General features: G+C 36.8%; 1 protein-coding gene across 1 annotated transcript in view; it reads left to right on the top strand.

The window, feature by feature from the left end:
- LOC143357325 (protein dissatisfaction) overlaps positions 1–19494 on the top strand; it is a 40003-nt gene extending 20509 nt beyond the window's left edge. The window contains exons 4-9 of the mRNA XM_076793738.1: positions 13414–13546; positions 14226–14430; positions 17273–17392; positions 18155–18397; positions 18664–18745; positions 19241–19494. Of these exons, the coding sequence (XP_076649853.1) occupies positions 13414–13546; positions 14226–14430; positions 17273–17392; positions 18155–18397; positions 18664–18745; positions 19241–19494 (1037 nt within the window). The remainder of the gene's footprint in view (positions 1–13413; positions 13547–14225; positions 14431–17272; positions 17393–18154; positions 18398–18663; positions 18746–19240) is intronic.
- Positions 19495–19813: the final 319 nt, after the last annotated feature.

The following is a 19813-nucleotide window of genomic DNA, read 5'->3' as shown; positions in this document are numbered from 1 at the left end:
TAAACAGTTCGAGTGAAAATGCTGTAAATGTCAGCAATAAAACATATTACTGTGTATCTACAGAAGCTAATTGTATTCCTTCGGTTCAAGTAACTAAGGGTTTCTGAGTCAGGTGGGCTGAATGCATAATTCATGTCATACAGCAGTGCAATCCTATTGTACAATCCATTAATCTGTGGTCATCTGATTTAAACATGTGTGAAATATCATATGCGTTACCCTTCTGTCAATCTGCATTACGAACATGCATACTTGGAATACCATTTCCCAAAGAGACGACAAATTAGCTGACCTGTTGACAGAAATCGTATCTATATATCGTACGTAATCTACAATTCTAATTCATTATTTAAACTTTATTGTTAATTTTTGTAATCTTTGCAGCTTGGATTTGAAGCAACCATTATGGATTAAGAACTCTTTGGTGTTCCAATTCAAACCTTTGTGCACTATCTTTAATTTATTTTATGGAATATTGATAAATTTATTTATTTTTATTTTATAGAACAAATGATTATTCGAGCATGCCGAATCCTTTTTCTTTAGTTTAAATACTGCTATTAATCAAGAAAATTATTCAAGAATAGAATCTATTAATTTTAAAAACTTATATATTTTAAAAAATTTTGATTTGTTAAATATCTATGTTGCGATATTTAGTTCAACACATAGAGATACGAAATATATTATAAAAGGAACATGAAAGTATTGTTGATTTTTAACATAGAATTATTTTTAAATGTAATCTGTTTTTAAATGGTATTGTTGTTTTTTATAAATGGTTTGTGCTATATTTGAGCGTTTATGTTCTGTACATACTTTACAATGTCATTTTTAAATAATACTCCTCTGAATCCGACGGTGTTATTTCATTTTTAAATTGCATTTTATTTCTAAGAGTTGTAACATTTACAATAGATACATGGATTATTTATATAAAGTGTATCATTCATAATCCAGGCAATACTGTGAAATTACAGCAACATGTAAAATATAACGTGTATAACATAAAGAGGTTTATCTCTACTGAAAAGTGGTGTTAACCAATAATGCTCAGACATATAGTAGGCTGAACAGTCTTCAAGTCCGAAAGATAAACTAATTTTTGTGTATAGAATAATTGTCTCTCGAATTTGATATTTTATATACTACAGATTAAGACCCCCATCATACACAAACTTTGTTTACAATTTGTTCTGAATGAAGCTACGAACGTGATGCCTTATTTCGTTCTGATTCCTTAAAAGTATTATAAAGTTTACAAAATATACAACTAAACACAAGCCTGTATGTATTAAAAATAAAAAGTAAACATGATAAATATCAGAAAAGTTTAAAGAACAATACCGAAAACTCAAGTCAATTAACTATTAACGAGACTTTGCATTGTAGAACAGCATAGGCGTTTTTATGTACATGACATCAAGTGGAAGATCAAGTAGACTTGTCTAACACTGAATCTGTATCACGTGTTAGTCTACTCAACATTTCTATTGCATAACGTATTATCATCACGTTTTTAACTATCGAAGACGCAAGATTCACTGAAATCTTGTACAGTTCACGTCAAAAATTTAGAGATGAGACGTTACTGAGACACAAGTTGTTGCTTAGCATAAATCGTTTATTAGTGCATGTCAATACGATCGAAACACAACGCAACAAAAGGAGCTTGGTCAGAAACTATTCGCGCCATTTGATAGCTAATAGAGCTTCCGTTTTAACACCAGAAAAAAATTTTAAAAACTCCGTTGGACTATTCCTGAACATCCCCTTTATTGCTTAAATATGTTGCGAATTCTCAATAGCTGGAACGATCAATGACTTTCATTGCGCAGCTTATTGTTGACAAGCTTGTGACCATGAAAGTCGCAAAACCGACTCAAATCTTGCATAGATTACGTCAACCGTTTCGAAATAAACGTTGGAAGGGATACAAATGTTAGTTTACCATAAATCATTCGCTGGTGCAGGTCAACGCATTCGAAACACAACGCATCCGTGACGTTTCAAAACGAGCGTCGCGCCAGAAACGATTCAAACCATTTGGAAACTGATTAACACTTTGACCGCCAAACTAGAAACCTCAACAATTCCATAAAATCAAAGTAAGTTTTTTAATGAAATAAAAATTGAAAGAAATTTAATGTGTGATATTGAGCAGTCCTTCAACTTTCTTGAATTTTACAGATCCTAACGAAATTTGGTCCAATGAATATATTAACGTAAAAATTTATTTCAAAACCTGGACAAATAATTGCGTCACCCACATATGGGTGACATGACAGTCAACGTGTTAACCAACCAGAAAAATTAAAAGCTACCAAGCTTTAAAATTGAAAACTTACTTAATTTTTGGGAAGCACTTATCTTGTTATTGAACTTAACTACAATATTGATACATTATGCACGATTCTCACTGCGAGAAAGAAGTACATAGGAAAATAATTCGTTGGTATTTCGGAAAAATTCGCCTGAAATAGAAAATTAGAGAAAAAGTCCGGTGTATGTTTGACAGACCCTTCCGTATTCGAAAATTTGAACGCGTTGGAACGCAATATTCTGGCGCGCGGCGCGGTGCTGCAACAGGCTTGGCATTTTCCAGAAGACAGGAAAAAGGTTCGCAAGGTCGTGTCCCTTTGGCACACGCGTCGCTGCGCGTACACACGGGGGCCCACCATATGAATCTCTATGGAGTGGTAACACGTGTACGGGCGCGTCCTACACGCGAGTCCGACACACGAATCGCGAATTCGGCCCCTCCAATCGGCTAAACTCGCCGGGGCAGGGGAACGTTGATGGCGACGGGAGCAGCAGGGTGGTAGCTGATGGTGGTAGTAGGTGGGTGATGGCGGCTAGGGTGGTGGTGGTAGTCGATGTATCAACCCCACTCACTCGGGGATTAGCCTTCGAGATCGCTGACTGCTGAAATGTTCACAGATCGGTTTACCGTTTAGCAGGATAGAGAGTGTGAGCCCCGTGATCCATGGCCCGTGTGAGCACCGACGACCCCACACACGCGATCGTCACACGTCCACGCTTCCAAACACACACAGCCAAATTTCGCTCTCGACACCGCGCGCGTCCACGTTCACGTTCCCTGGACTATATTTGTCACTTGTGTACTCGCTTCCTTATCCGCTTGGTTTTTTGCTGTCCGCCGTTTCGCTATTTCGAGTTCCCCACTAGCTCCTCGCGAACTCTTTTTCGCTCGTCCGTTCTCCACCGGCTTAACCCGATCGGTTTTCTCGGGCTCCGTTGCACGCGGAATCCGCCATCGCTCGAATAAAACTAATTTATTAGTTTAATTAGCTTATCCTAAGTGGATTTTAGTAGAAGCAATTTTTTTGAAGTGGTCTCCGAGCGGTACGCCCCTCGGAAATACAGACGACCCTCCGAGAACACGGTTAAGGGTCGATTTAACGTTGATTTATACTATCCGCTCGGACGCAGTATAATAATACTTTTTCCGTTTAGTTTCCGATACGAAGAAAATGGGAAAATATTTCCCAAGCCACAATTAAAGACTTGTATAAATCCTTAGCAACCAGGATGAGGCAACTCATCTAGGCAACCGAGTACTGGATGATTTTTTCGAAAACGAATTTTTGTCTGAAAAAATGTTATACCAAATTATTTTCTTCTTTTTTTATGTAGAATCACCCTATGCCCAGTTGTACTACGGTTTCCGCTCCACGCTGTATAACTAAAGATAAAATATTTACAGGTTATACATCTAATGCTTACGAAATGTTAGCAATTATCGCATTAATAAAAATTGTAACTATCCCAGTCGGCGACAAGTACAAATTCAATCGATACCAATCAAAAACACTTGAAATGTTTAGCGGATCTATGGAAATTTCGTTGACTGCCCAAACTTTCCAGAAATGGCACTACCATGCGGCGCGAGGATACAAAAAGGGACATTGAAATTGCCAAATTCCTTCAGTTGAAACACATCCAGGATGCCCCAGTATCAACTCGGCTGCTTCTCAGTCGCGTCGTTTTCCGTTGAGGAAAGTAGCTCGGTGTAGCAAGGGTGTGTAGCCTGTAATATTCGTGCTTCCCATGTTTGGTCAGTTATTATACTTGTTATAACACTGATAGAATGTGTAAACAATGACTACAAGCTTCTTATCTTTCTTGTGTTTAATAAAACAATTTTATTCGTGTATCATATCCATCGATTTTCTCCTGTGTGTAGACCAAGTCGAACAATTTGAAAAATTTTTTAACCACAACAAATATTATAGCTTCCTGAATTGATATCCCTGCTGAATAGGAAGACGTTGCATATACTATTATCGATAATGCGTAATTAATACTGCGTCATGCGTATGCGTAATTAATGTTTATACAAAATACGTAATGCTAAGGGTGTGTAGCCTGGTTGCTCCATTTTCTCTGTAAATCGTCCGCCGGGTCTCTCGGTTATCCGTCACATTATCCGTCGAGTTCTCCCGCCTGGTTTCTCCTGCGGCCTCTGGTCAACGTTTTTCCTCGATCCAGTATGAATGACAAAACGCAAATCCTAACCTGGTGTCGGGTCGGGTCGGGTCGGGTCGGTGCGCGCGCGCCCGCTAGGGTACACAGAGAGTCCGACGCCACTCAAACTGTGGGAACTCGCATTGTGTAGCACACGTGGCCAGAGGCCGAGTATTACGGTGGCTCGTGGCTTCTGTGTGCACTGGATGTGCCGTTGGACGAGCGAGATAGCCCAGGCCCCTGGAAGAGAAACAGAGAGGACAGGCTGAATGGAAAAGGGAACAGGGCGCGGTCCATTCCAGCGCATGCGATCCTAATCCCCGCGTCCATTCCACGTCCGGATCGCGAGTACGCACGTACTCGCAAAATCGCCCCCTTAAGCCCCTTACGCTGGGCGAAAAATTGTTCCGGCGAATTAAGAGGAAACGTGTATACTGGTCGCACGTGTGCGAGAGGACGTCGCGCCGGCTACCGGGACATCCGGCATGAAATTCGAGGTTTGTCCGTCGACGAACCGACGCGACGCGACGCAACGGCGAACGTTCGACGCGACGGATTCTTCCGGGTCGCTCGTCCTGCTTCGCCGTAATTTTTGGCCCGAGTCTCGTACCCGGTTCTTCCATAAGAAGCGTTTAATTCCGCTTGTCTATCGCCACCGACGGTGAAATTGCAGATTTCGTTCTTGACGAGCATTGTTGTTCGTTTCGCTGGATCCCCGCGCGTAATGTTTCCTCTGTTTCTGTGAGTTTTCTGTATAGGGCTATCCAAATCGAATTTTACGATGCGTTCGAAACGTATAATTTTTAAAATAAGTGCAAGGCTGAGAAATATATTAGGGGGGCCCATAAGTAATCAATTATTTTGAAATCTAAAACAAACTTTGTAGTAAATTCAAGTTTTTATTTCTTAATTATCAAGGACAGTTTGCCATCTTTCCTGCAAACTTTCAATCCCCCTCGTATAGAAATCCAGGGTTCGTCAAGCAAAATGTGACTCAAGGTGCCTCCTTATATCTTCTACAGAAGTGAATGTTTTATTTCTTAAATAATGCTCCAGAAATCTGAAAAGATGATAGTCAGAGGGAGCAATATCCGGTGAGTACGGAGGGTGCGGTAAAACTTCCCGTTGCAATTCTTTGATTTTTTTCCTGAGTGAGTTTTGCTGTACGGGGCCGGGCATTGTCAATTTGCAGTATTACACCTTTTCTGTGGACTATAGATGCCTTCTTTTTCAATAGTTCTGAATACAGCCGTTGTAATTGCTGACAATACAACTCAGCAGTAACTGTTTCTCCAGGTTTCAACAACTCAAAATGAATTATACCACGACAGTCCCACCAAATGCACAGTAACACCTTTCTAAGTGATAAGCTAGGTTAAGGGGTTAATATTGCGGTTTGATTTGCCGAAAGCCATTGCTTGGAACGCTTTATGTTATCATAAAGAATCCATTTTTCATCTCCGGTAACGACTCTGCTAAGAAATGGATCTCTACGAAATCTGGATAGCAATGAAGTGCAAATTGATCATCGAATATTCTCGTTGGTCTCGGATAATTGATGCGGTACTCATATTCCTTGCCTATATGCCTTTCCCATTTCATGTAGGTGTCTTTGTATAGTTGACCATGTGGACCCAAGGTTTCTCGATAATTCTTGTATACTTAATTTTGGATCAGCTACCACAAGAAATTTTAGGGTCTCATTATCAAGTTCAACTAGGCCTGTCAGAGAGATCATAATCACCAGCAGCAAACCTTCTGAACCAACGTTGACACTTGTTGACCTTCAATACATCTCCATAAACATCGCAAATTTTCTTTGTTGTTACCGTTGCATTAAATCCCGCATGAAAATGAAAAAGTATGCAATGACGAATACGATCCTCGGAAGGTGCGGACGCCGCCATTTTATTACAAGGTTGTAAAAAAAATTGTACTTTTTAGAATATTTTGAACACAGGCTGCTTTACCGAAAACTATAAAAGAATACGTGTTTCCTCTTCAACGATCGGTACAGAACTCAAGGCAAAACAAATTCTCTGCAAATAATTGATTACTTATACACTCCCATACAAAAAGATAGCACGCGTGTGCTATCTTTAATTTCTCGTGTTAAGATTATGCTAGCATGGAAACTCTAAAATATATGGAAAATGTATCTTCTACGTATATGTAAACATAACACAGGTTGACTTCACTTCAATGAGTTCTCTTAGTTGAAAAAGAAACACATAATCTGACGCAGACAAAATGATAGCACACAGGAACTATGTTCACATATTCTTCAGTGTTTCGTGAGCTTGCACGGAGTTACAATGTTCAATTTGTATCTAGAGCTTTGTCATATTGCTATTCTCATAATGGGTCGTGGCAAAAAACTTAGTGAAAGCAAAATTAGCACAATTTTAGCTCTGAGAAAACGAAAGTTGTCTATTACTAAAATTGCAAAAGAAGTTAGTCGCAGTCGAAAAGTTATATATAATTTGTTGGAAGATACAAGTGCATACGGAAAGAAGAAAAGTACAGGAAGGCCAGCAGCATTATCTGAACGCGATACCCGAGCAATTATACGTGCTGCTTCCAATTCTTGCGGTACTGCGAGGGAGATCGCTAAGAAAGCTGGAGTCGAAACAAATATACAAAATATTCGTCGTGTACTTCAGACTAGTAACATTATAAACCGGTCTAGAATAATAGCGAAACCATCATTAAACGCCAAACATAAGGAGGCACGTTTGTTATTTGCAAGAGAACATGCGCTTTGGAAGAAGACTCGGAGAAGAGTAATTTTTACGGATGAAAAGAGGTTTAACTTTGATGGACCAGACGGATGTAAATATTATTATCATGATATTCGTAAGAAACCAATAACAAAAATTCGACGTCAAATGCATGGAGGTGGAGTAATGGTCTGGGCTGGTGTCGGATATAAAGGAAAAACGGAAATCAAGTTTATTCAAGGAACAGTGAATAGCGTCCGATATCTCGAATTAATAAAAAATCAAATTTATACATATGGAGAACGCATTGCGAAAACGCCATATATATTCCAACAAGACAATGCTGCAGTACATACTACTAAAATTATTAAGGAATATTTTTTAAACGAAAATATTTCCACTCTTCAATGGCCAGCGTGCTCACCCGACCTGAATATCATTGAAAATTGCTGAGCAATGCTTTCGCAAGCAGTGTATGCTGAAGGCCGACAATTTTCAAACACAAATGAATTAAAAACTTGCATTGCAACTGAATGGGAAAATTTAGCTCAGGCAAAAATTAAAGAACTATATAATTCTTTACCTAAAAGGATGGTGGAAGTCATAGAAAACAAAGGAGGTTCCACACATTATTAAAAAAATGTAGTTTGGCGTATATATTGCTATAACAAATATGTATACTTTTGTTTTATGAAACATATTGTTGTGTTGTACGAAATATATATCTTTATTTTTCAAGTGTGCTATCATTTTAACTGCGTCGGATTATGTGTTTTCCTTTCAACTAAAAGACCTCATTGAACTGAAGTCAATCTATGTCCTGTTTACATATTCGCAGAAGGTATGTTTTACATACTGCACAGAGTTTCCACGCTAGCATAATTTTAACACGAGAAATTAAAGATGTCACACGCGTGCTATCTTTTTGTCTGGGAGTGTAGGTACCCCTAATATCAGCACCACAGAAAAGAGGATGGCAATGTTCATGGCCATGAAGGAGGCAACCGGAATTAAAACTTGAAAATACTGGTGTATTATTTTCAGCCTATTGAGCATATTACCTATGAAAGAAAGTAAATTTCTATTTCACTCCAGTTTGTTGGAATTCGGGTGGAACATTTTTATTTTGACTCGGTATGGAACGTGTTGCAATTGAAATAACACAGTAATTGTTTGGAATTTGAATCTAAAGAAAATGATTATATTAGCATTGCAATGAAATAAAACAAGACGGAACATTCTGGAGTGGTGTTTCCACGTATTCTAGTGTAAAGTTAGACGATCAGAATTAAAGTATTTATTTTAATTCGCCACCACGTTTCATTTATATGATATTATAAAAAAAAATACTCGCGGGTTAAATTGATATGCAGTCGAAGCAGTTCATAATGATTTCAATTAACGCGAACCAAATGAAATATTTAAAATCCAGAAAATCCGGACGGATGGTTTATTCTGATTTTTCACAGTACACCACATACAGATATAAATATCGAAATATTTTATACCATATAATCAACGGTATTTGTTTCGAAGCCATTATTTTTCCTCGATACAAATTTAATTCGCTCTATACAATGTACTTATGTCATCACAAGGTTCGTATTATGAGGTTTCCCGGAGTTACCTCTGATTTTGCATCACTGATTAGAAATCTGCATCAGACATAGAGAAACGTGTATTTTAGAAATGTTTAGATAAAATATTTCCTTCAAAGATGGATAATAATACTATAAAATGTAAGATTCCTTAAGATTTTAATTAAACTATTTCTGGCACTTTTTTGTTAAACTGACATTAAAGGCGTACTCTGAAAAGTAAACGGGTAATAAAACCTTCAAAAAGGAATTACACAATATTAGTATATATATTAGTATATATATTAGTATATGCAATAAAGAGTTTGCGTAATTCGCTATTTTATTACACAAGTCTGATAGTTCTAGTGTTCTAAATCTCAAAAAAAAAAATATCCGAATCACACACGTGTTAAAATATGTTTATAAATGTTGTACAGTACATTGAAGTATAAAAAGATATGTACCAACTTTATCTCTGGATTCGAACATATGTTGTTATCAAATCTACCTCCCCACATTAATCGTACGATCTGAATATTTCAAACAGAAACACAGCACTTTCAAAGCTTTTATTTGTTCCCAGCGACTATTATTTTTTAATAACCGATCATACTGTGGGGACCCCTGTTATAAGGGGAAAAATGAATAGGAGGACGCTTTTAAAAATGATTTCACGTTCTAATATCCCGACTGCGTGCTGCTGTATACGAGGAAGTTTGCTTACAAAGCAAACAACCGCGCACCGGCTCGCTGTTTTTTCCTCCAGCGGGGTGTTCGCTGATGAAAAAACAATTATTACACTCGGAAAATAATAATATTTGTACCTGTTTCGATGCACGGCCAATTTAGTCGGTAAAACCAATAGACCCGAAGCGGATTTCGCCGCACCTTACTTTTCAACGTACACTCGCTACCGTAGGTCTGTGCTTGCAAAACGTTCTGCACCCGACTAACGAATATTTGTATTTTTCTATTCGACATTCATTTCACGACACAAGATAGTGACGTAATAAAAATAAGAATACAAATGCAACTGTCGTAATTATTCTATTTGACGCGATAACAGACCTTCATCTTTAATATTAGTGCCCATCATGAAAATGTATTAGTTAATTTACAGTTAAAACTTTACTTACAGTATAATTTAATTACAAGCAGGTTTCCTTTCGCGATTCTAGTTTTTAATAATAATTACCCATAGAAGTCTTTTATAGTTTCAGCAACGGAAGAGTCTTTCCCTTTTTCCGATTATAGGAATTTTACGTTCTACAAACTTTACTATACGTGCTTCTAAGTTACTGAACATCGCATTGCAATCATTCATTTGGACACAAACAAGCTAAATCGGAAAAACGGTAGAACACCCTTTTTCGATTCAGTATTTTTCATACAAAATTTTTCAAAACCTTAGGAAAAAAATATTTACGTGTGTGGAATGCCAACAGAGAATTTTTATGAAGCACATTCACTACTGCTACGCTTTAGCATCAAATGAAGTTAGAAATGTAATCCTAACTCTCATATTTGTTTTCTATATTCACAAACCTATATTAGATCCTATATTCACGAAAAAATTGTCTGTATCCGTTACAAGACACACAGAAGCTATGTAGACGTTCATTTCTAGTTATAATAATTTGATTGAGCTGAAAATAATTGGAAGTTTTAAATTCTTCAAATAGCTTGATCTATTTGTTTCTGTTCATAAATGCATAAAATCCGTAGTCTAATCATAACTCTGTCCTCTTCAATGTCAAAGAAAAAACACAAATATCACTGTTCTCACCCAATAGGCGCCACGCCGCGCAAATTTTGTTCCGCAGTGTCAGCGAACCCTCTAATCAGTTTAATCAACCCGCCAGAGATTTCCCGGATAGTGGGTTTAAAGGAACCAGCCCCGTCGCGCATTAATTACTCTGAAAACACTAAACGAGCCCGCTCCGTGTCGATCTCTGACCTCTTTCTCGGCAGAGGAGGTTTCCCATCGCGGGCGGGCACGCGATTTCGTCGTCAAAGGCCACCCGAAGGGAGATATATTCTTACGCCGCCAATGGCCGACCGAGGCTGCTGGATCAAGCGCAGATATTGCGACGCCAGTGCGAACGTGGGAATCCACGGCTGCTATCCGCTCAGCCTCATTAATGATGATGTGCTAGGTACCCGGTTGCACTTCCATCCTCCCTCTCTGTCCCTCTGTCTCCCGCTCGCCCACCCACGGGTTCACACCCTCTACATATTTCAGAGTGTGTGCCTGTCTCTACCATAGATTCTCCAAACACCCCCTCTCTCACATTCACACACTCCCTCTCTTTCTCATAGTCTCTTCCACATTCTCTCGCTGTCGCACTTACTCTCTCATACTCTCACTCTCTCTCTCTTTCACGCTTTTTGTCTTACTCACTCACGCAATCTCTCTCTTCCTCACACTCTCTATTTCACATCCTCTCTCTCACACTCTCTTCTCACCCCTTCTCTTTCTCACTCTTTCTCTCACATTCTCTCTCTGTCTCTCTTACTCTCTCTGTCACTCTCTTCTTCTTCCTTTCGCACACTGTCTCTCTGCTACACCCTCTATCTCTGTCACACTATCCCTCTTTCTGTTGCACTCTCTCTCTCTCTCTCTCTCTCTCTCTCTAGTTCCCTCTTTCTCTTTCCACCCCCTCTCAGACTCTGTCTCTCGCGCACACTTCTCTGTGTCTTGCCGAGGAGAGCCAGTAGAAGCTGACGCCCGGCCAGCCAGCTCTTGTTCACCCTCCTCCCGTGTTTCTCTCCCATTTCTCTCAACCCTCCCATGGCTCGGTCGACCTCCAACCAACCCGCCCCTCCGTCCAGGATCACGAAAATACAGCTCGTACATCTCGAACAGGCTATACCTTCCCCGAGACTCAATTTCGCGCAGCCCGTACCGGACTTTTTCGCTCTCACCGTTAAGTTCTTAGGTGATATTAATAGAAAAACCATGGCGTGACGAGAGGCAGGGGGGGCGGAGTCTTCTATTAAGGGATGATTTGTGATTCCTGATCGGTGATGGGTGAATCGCTTCCTCGACTACGGTTTCGTCAAGGGGAGGCCGTGGAAGACGCGGCAAGACCCCGGTGTTCCTTGTGCAAATGAGGCGGCCGATTCGAAAGAGATACACGGGGACCAGGGAATCTGACTTTGAGGAGTTTTCGCTGGGAGATTGGGACAATCAGTGGGATTGTTGTTGGCGAATTGGGCTTCGTTAAACCGGTGCTCGAGTATTAAGCCTTTCCAATCCTATGTCGAGCCTGACTTTGAAATTTCTGCACCAATTGTTACTTTATTTTACTAATTTACGTTAGATTCGTCAATAATGCTACAATCGCATGATACGTCACAATGGTTGTAGTATTTGTCGAACTGTTCCGTGTAGGCTGGTAAAGTTACATATGGGAATTGTATAGATGAATTATATGGCGTTGTAGGAGGTTTGCAAGTGTTAATGAAATGGTTTATATGAAATATTATATTTCAAACAAATGCATTAAATTGCAACACAATGTGATAGGGAATCAACAAATTTTACAGTATCGAAAATAGAAAGTAGACAAATTTTCACCCTAGCTGCATATAAGGATTAAAATATCATCTTCACCAATAAACTATAAATTAAGAATTTAGAATTTTTATTAAGATCGATTTAATTTATTCATTGTTTGCATTCAAAGTGCAATGGATAGTTAAACAGTCTGCAAGTAATTGTCTATTATATGATAAAGACATAAATAGATCTAGGTAAAATATATACATTGACAGTTGCAATGGCAAGTATTAGGACACTGTACGAATAATGCGAATTTATTTTCATATTTTTGGAATGAGGATTATTTTTCTATTTATCATTCTATGGGTTGCGAAAATCTGGGAAAATATATAAAACATTAATGGTTGTGAATATGTTTTCGTATTTCACGTTTTAAAAATACATACAAATATATTAATCGTGAAAAGGAAAACATGGAAGTGTATTAATGGAAGGGAGACCAATGAACTGTGTCTGATCATCGCATACCATTTCTACTTGAATTGGAAGTTACTGATCTTGCTACATTAAAATTATTGTGGTCAGTTATAGTTGTAATAAGATATTTAATTCAGAAAATCTTGAATTTCGCAACCCTCAATTCAATCTTCATCGAGCTTCTTTATGCTATTTCTTTCTCTCTTGTTTCATTAAGTCCTGGGGTGGCGTCGATAGAACCCTTGAAGATGATATTCCTACATTAAAAGATCATTTTGTGATTACATTGCGAAAAGTATTATAATTATCGTTGACGTGTAAATATTTCTTTAACTTCACGTTCATTTTAAATCTTTCGGATACGTTCATTCTAAATTGCAGTTAATAATTATAGTATCTCCACGTTCATCTTGCTAGTTAATATTATAAATACGTAAAAGTGTAATCATAATAAATTGTAATGCTTTAAATACCTACGTTTGTAGACATTGTTCCAAATCCCAAATTCACTACAGGAACATGTTCTACAAAGAATAATAAAGTGTACGTAATATGTGGAGGCTGTGCCGAAATTGAACATTGTTTTTCTGAAAAATTCATTCAAACACAAAGATAATATGTGTATGTCATCGCTAATGTTTAGCAGTACAACATGTACGTGGTCCGAGGAAGCCGAAACCTCATTCAGTGATTTCCGAGAAGCAACAATCGCCGATTGAAAACGACGATCGATTAAGGACTGGGCCTGGGTCCGGTTATGTTCTACTACCTCCCAGGTACGCAAAACCTCTGCTAATAAACGTGTCGTAAAGACGTAATTATTGTAAATTCATTTATAATAATTTTCAATATATTAACTTAACCCTGAATAGCCGCAGTTCCAATTTTAACTTCGTGCTTTGAACACATCGTCTACTTAGCCTCTGATAATAATTCAAGTTGATAGCTGTATTATTACTAGACTGTGGATTTCTATGCAAAGTAAAAATTGTCTGCCTCAATTGCAAGAGACAGGAATCCGGTAGAAATTGTCTGTCTTTCTTTAATAAGTCTAATAATCTAAAAATAATACATTGACATTCTTAAATTCTTTTAATCTTTCCACTATTTGAAATTTCACCGACTCTCTAATGTCATAACTGCATAAAATCCACAGTCTAGTTATTACAATGATATGCTCGGAATAATCGCCGATAGACGATAATGTTTTAAAGTAAATGCAGACATGTAATAAATACCAATTGTTTTCTTCTTGTATGGAACTATCATTATTGCTCATTATAATCGCGAAGAAAATTGTATGGTAGTAGTTAATTGAAATTAGGTCGCTGTAAATTGAGCAGTTGTCGAAACAACTCGGCTAGAAAGTTGACTTTTCAAAATGAACCGGTCCGGGCCGGAAACTTTTGGACGCGGTGTAGCTCCGGGAGATCAATGAAAACGTAATGACCGTAGAAGGTTAAGGTGCAACCAAAGGATCATGCCTTACCCACGACCAGTGGGGCTGGTACAGAAACCACCGGAAGACTCTCAATCCCCTGTATCGCTGGCTCTGTCGCATTCTCCTTCGGCCACGACCCTCTATTCGGCGTCCCCGAACGTCACCCTGCCGCCGCAACCGCCCCTTCTTCAGATACTAATGTCCGCCGAGAAGTGTCAGGTAAGTAATTCAGCTCAATTTGCTCGGCCTCCGTGTCTCTCCCCTCTGCAAACTTTATAACCGAGTAAATCCTGCCTCTCTTTCGCACAATGGACTGATACTGACTATCCTCGAGACCTCTACCACTTTGCCGCATTCTGTTCTCAATCGAGATGCCCCTTTCCCAAGGCTTGGAACCAGGGACAATAACTGTTATAACAACACTGCGGATGTTTATGAAAATGCATATTTTTATAGAAAATTGGTCGATCAATGGGACCTGGATAGAAATTTATGTCATGATTAGGTAATTCCAAAAATTTACTTTTTATTTTGCATATTTTGCGTGGTGCGTATGTTTTGGATAGTTCATATTTTTTTTTGTATTTCTTTTATACGTTAATAATCAAAAATATAAAATTTCTAATAATTATCTATCTTGCTAAGAAACGGTTATTCGTATTGTCACGTGATAATATTGTGAATCATAACAAGGTAGTGTGTATACATTGATATACTATGAAATGTCAATGTGAGCCTAAGAAATTATAAAAAAGGAGCTCGCTTTAACAATTTAGCATTTATTCAAGCAAATTTTTCTGCTTCGCTAGTTACCACAACAAAATTAAAATCAAATCCCATTAGATCTTGTGTTGTTAGAGGACATTTTTAGTACATTTAATTTTCCCTAATAAAAAGCAGCAATTGATAGTTGAAAACACAGAAAGTATTATTGTTACATATTGTAATGCACATTATAAATAGCGAAAAATATTATACAACTACTCTATATCTGATAATAATTATAGTGTACTATTTTCAACAAATTTTGTTCATACTTTGCATACTTTTTGCATATATTTTGTATATTTTGGCATATAAAATTTGCATAAACATCTGCAATATAGTTATAACCAAATTGGAAAAGAGTCATAGGATACCAATTATTTTTCCAACTAAAATATTTTTTAGTACAATGACCGAAAATCTATTTCTGTTGCTCGCAACAGTTATCAATCAAAAAAATTATATTTCAATCACATACATATTCCTCTGCTCGTTACCCTAGTTGTTAGTTACTCCTGGCTTTATAAATATTATTATAATGTAATAGTGTAAAATATAATAGAATATTTCGGAATGTGTTACTCCTTATGGTAATGATTAAAATAAAGTATATTCTCTTTTAAATCTTTTTAATGAGTGATTAGGTATATTATTTTTCTTTTTGGCACAAAAGTAGCTCCAAACAGCTTCAACATTTAAATTGCATTAATTGGCACAGTAAAGAAGGTATAGGTTTCATATGCAATGTAAAAATGCATCAACACGAATTTTGATTCATGATAAATTGATAGCACGTTTGAAACAGTACTTTATTTTTAATTTATTTTATTGGTTTACACAAATTACTCGAAAACGGAGCTGTCTATTTATTGCAGCACTTTTTTCACTCGCAAACAATATAAAATAATCGCTATATGTTATTGAAAACACAACAATATATTAATTCTATTTGTTACCAAACTTCAAATAAGTAATAGTTTCGAAGTGTTCATAATAATTCGATCACTCTCTGAATGTATGGTTACTTGTATTTGTAACCGAATCATTAAAACATTGAATTTTCTTAATCGTATGGTTTTCCAAATAGTATTTTTACATTTTATGCCATATTTGATTCAATTCCCCAATTTATAGATGTTAGAACCAACAACTTTTGTTGTTGTAGTAATTGCACGAATTATTTTTATTAATGTTTTTAAGAATAAGTAAACACAGTTTTTCTCGTAAATTGAATGGTTCTCGATTTCTTCACTTATTGTTTGGAAATTTGTGCATCTTTGGCTGTTTGACCTTAATAGTTTTTAGTAAAAGATATCCCTCTAGATTTTCATTCAACTGCTGCGACCTGCGTTGTTTTTACACTGAATGACTTTAACTTTTCGAAATAAGGCTTGCAACACTTATTTAATATGAATTCACTTTAACTTTAATTGTAACTACGAAAAAAATAAAAGAAAATACAATTGCTTCAATTTTAATTCTCGGTTTTTGTTAAATATGGTCTCATCAAAAGTCACTGAAAATGAGACGAAATATTTTTTCGAAAAATTCTCAATCAATGTTAGAATGTTGTTTCTTGTTCTATTGCGTAGTAAATATATGGCACGTCCTATCTGTGCATGCTGTCATCGCATACATTAAATAATTCTCGACTATTCTTTCTTTAAATAAGAAAATTATTGTTCCTGTGCGTCATTTATTGGTGTTTCTATCTACAGTTTGCCGACAACACAGTTTGGCAAAATGCAATCAAGGTAATCACTACAAACTATAGTTACTGAGTAATCGCTATTACTATTTTGATTACTTAATAACGAAATATTTATTACTATTACAGTATCATTACAGAATATAATTATCATGAAAAAATGATTTATTTTGGTGACTTACATTGGAAAATTATTCAGTTGTCTAACAAGTTTCAAGCTTTTCTGAAATTTTTTAAAGTGTTAATTGAAAGTTTCATATTAAATCTTTGCAATAATTTTTGATAGTCAGATTAATGAGTATAAAATTATTTATACTCACATGTTATTTAAACATGTTATTGTTCTTATTAAAACTCATAAAAACGTTACCAATTTGTAGTTTTAAAATTGATAATTTTGTTCTTGAATGACTATTATTTTATATCGCAACTTTTACGACACAAAAATTGATCAATTTGTTGTAAAATATTAGAATACCACGTACAAAACTTACATTTTCTTATAAAATAACATAACTTAATAAAAGTATTAAATTTTTCTTTATGTTTCTCTTCTGCAAAACGTATTTTCATTTTCTTTTTGTCAAGGAACTCGCGTGGAACGCGCGGCTGCAACCTGAGTCAGAATATTCCCTGGAACAAACGGAAGTCAGCCAGAATTCATCAGGGACTTTACAAACTATTCCATCTATTCGAGAGCCATTACAGGTAAAGCTATATCAACATTATCTCCTCCAAAATAATTAAAAGATGTTATTACTAAAACATAAATAGCAGAGCTAACAATAAGCATCAATTCAACATTTTAGTTCTGTTATCTCTCTTGTCACTGTACTTAAAAAGAGAAAAAATGCTTGATATACAAAAAATCTTTTTGGGACAGATATAGATCCGACAAAATAACTGTTATGGAACAGTAGGCAATGGCTATGGGAATCACAACCGCAAGAAATAGTAATAAGAAATTATAGTTTTTAGTTTTAGCCAGAATCTTCCTATTTGAATGGAAACATCCATAATTTGTTGTTTCACATTATTAATAGCAATGCTATATTTAGTTGCATTACAATGAAAATAATCGAAGTACATAAATGTACAAAGATTCTCGGTTTTCTCTTCTCAGAATAAAATTCTTCATTTTCAAGATCTTTGCATTTCGATTTTAGGTTGTTGATAGCGTTAAAAAAAGTTTAGTTCGTGAAGGGTTAAAATAACATTTTTATTAATTAATTATATAGTCTCTGCCATTTTAGACAATTGTTTTCCAGCGTTTTACAAGCTGGTGGATTTTTCTTTCATGCAGTAAAAATTGCACGATTTTTCTTCAGAGGTCTTGAGGTCTCTGAAAATCGGCCATGAACTTTGACAATCACTCAATAGTTCTTCGTAACTGTTTTGATCAGAACCTTCATGTAACAATTTTGAACAGTTACTTTTCGAATCGTTTCTAGTTTTGGTTCAATGTTTCAGGAGACAACTGCTCGTCTGCTGTTCATGGCTGTAAGATGGGTTCACTCTCTTCCACCTGTTCAAGCGCTTTCAAAAAACGATCAGCTACTATTATTAGAAGCTTCGTGGACGCAACTCTTTCTCCTACATCTGGCACAATGGTTCATATCCTGCAATATTACGGGATTATTGGAGGATGAGCAAATACGAGAAAGACTATCGAAAGACGAAGCTACGACGAATCAAGATTTAATTACAATTCAGGTGACTGATGCTACTGTTCGACAAACGAACTTCTTCTTGGATTCGTCGACTTTCAATAAACCTTTCTAACAGATATTCGTGTGCCGAATACCAATCTGTGTAATTTCGAGTTTCGTATCTCACCTGTTCATTTTTGTCATAAATGCATAAAATCAGCAGTCTCGTAATAATTATATAGAGAATCGTCCAGAGCTTTAGTGTAATATGTTCTAAATATTTGGGTGTGGTGCATCGCTGACTGTAACATATGTTATTTATAATTACAGTCCATAATATTCCGCTTCAGACAACTCGCTCCAGACGTGGGGGAATGTGGATGTATGAAGGCAGTGGCACTATTTACACCAGGTGATATTGCATAAATTATTACTTAATTGTTAGAATGTATAATTTGTATGAACAATGTGTTTGCGTTATTATTATCCAACGTTTTTTCGAGAATGTTAAACGTAAGAAAAAAGTGGTAAACGAACAAGTTGTATTATTTTTTGTAAACAATATACCGACGAACGATGTACGTCACACTGGATTAGAATTTCATAAAATATCTATGAAACGGCCGGAACATTCCGAACAGTCTAATACGCTTTTATATTTAACTATAATTAAACTGCGGATTTTTATGAAAACCAAAAATTGTCTGCATCGATTGCAAGATCCAGGAGCTACGTGGACATTTATGTCTTTTTCTAATAATTTCAATCGGTTGAAGTTAATGTAACACTATGATTGTATGCTTTAAATATTTTTGTTATTTTGCATTATAAATACATAAAATCCTCAGCCTAATGATAGTTTTGATTTGATTAATTCTGAAGTAACGTAAATCGTATTGTGTCGCAGAGACGGAGGGCCTGCAAGCGGTCGAATCGATCAAGATGCTGCAAGACCAGGCCCAATGCATCCTGGGAGATTATACGTCGTCCCGATATCTACAGCAATCTAGCAGATGTGGGGCGTTAATGTATCTAGTCGGTTACCTGAAATCGGTCAGCTCAAAAACGGTCGAGCGTTTGTTCTTTCGCGAAACCATAGGCGAGATTCCCATCTCCCGTTTGTTGGATAACATGTGTCAAATGTTGAATCCCAAGAACTGAAGTTCTCGAGCGAACGGCCGACAATTTATCGCGAGATCGCGCACGGTTTTCGAAAACTCTTCCGATTCTTCTTCCTTTCGAAAAGTTTTCGAAATCTGTAGCAGAAGACTGTAACTATAGGTTTACGGCGAATTACAGATTTCTTCAAGACCGATAGATTTTACATGGCCCTTGCGATTTCTTTAGAAGCTTCGAGGATAAGTTGGAGTAGGAATTGTAGGCTAGGACTGAGACTACTCGAATAATTTGCCATTCAAACGTTTCGTAAACGATCGATGTTACCAATGTCTCGTATTCTAATATTCGAATCGAAGGGGTT

This window comes from Halictus rubicundus, chromosome 9, assembly GCF_050948215.1.
Source record: "Halictus rubicundus isolate RS-2024b chromosome 9, iyHalRubi1_principal, whole genome shotgun sequence".
NCBI lineage: Eukaryota > Metazoa > Arthropoda > Insecta > Hymenoptera > Halictidae > Halictus > Halictus rubicundus.
The sequence above is the reverse complement of the archived record's forward strand: the minus strand, read 5'-3'. Positions and strand labels throughout refer to the sequence as shown.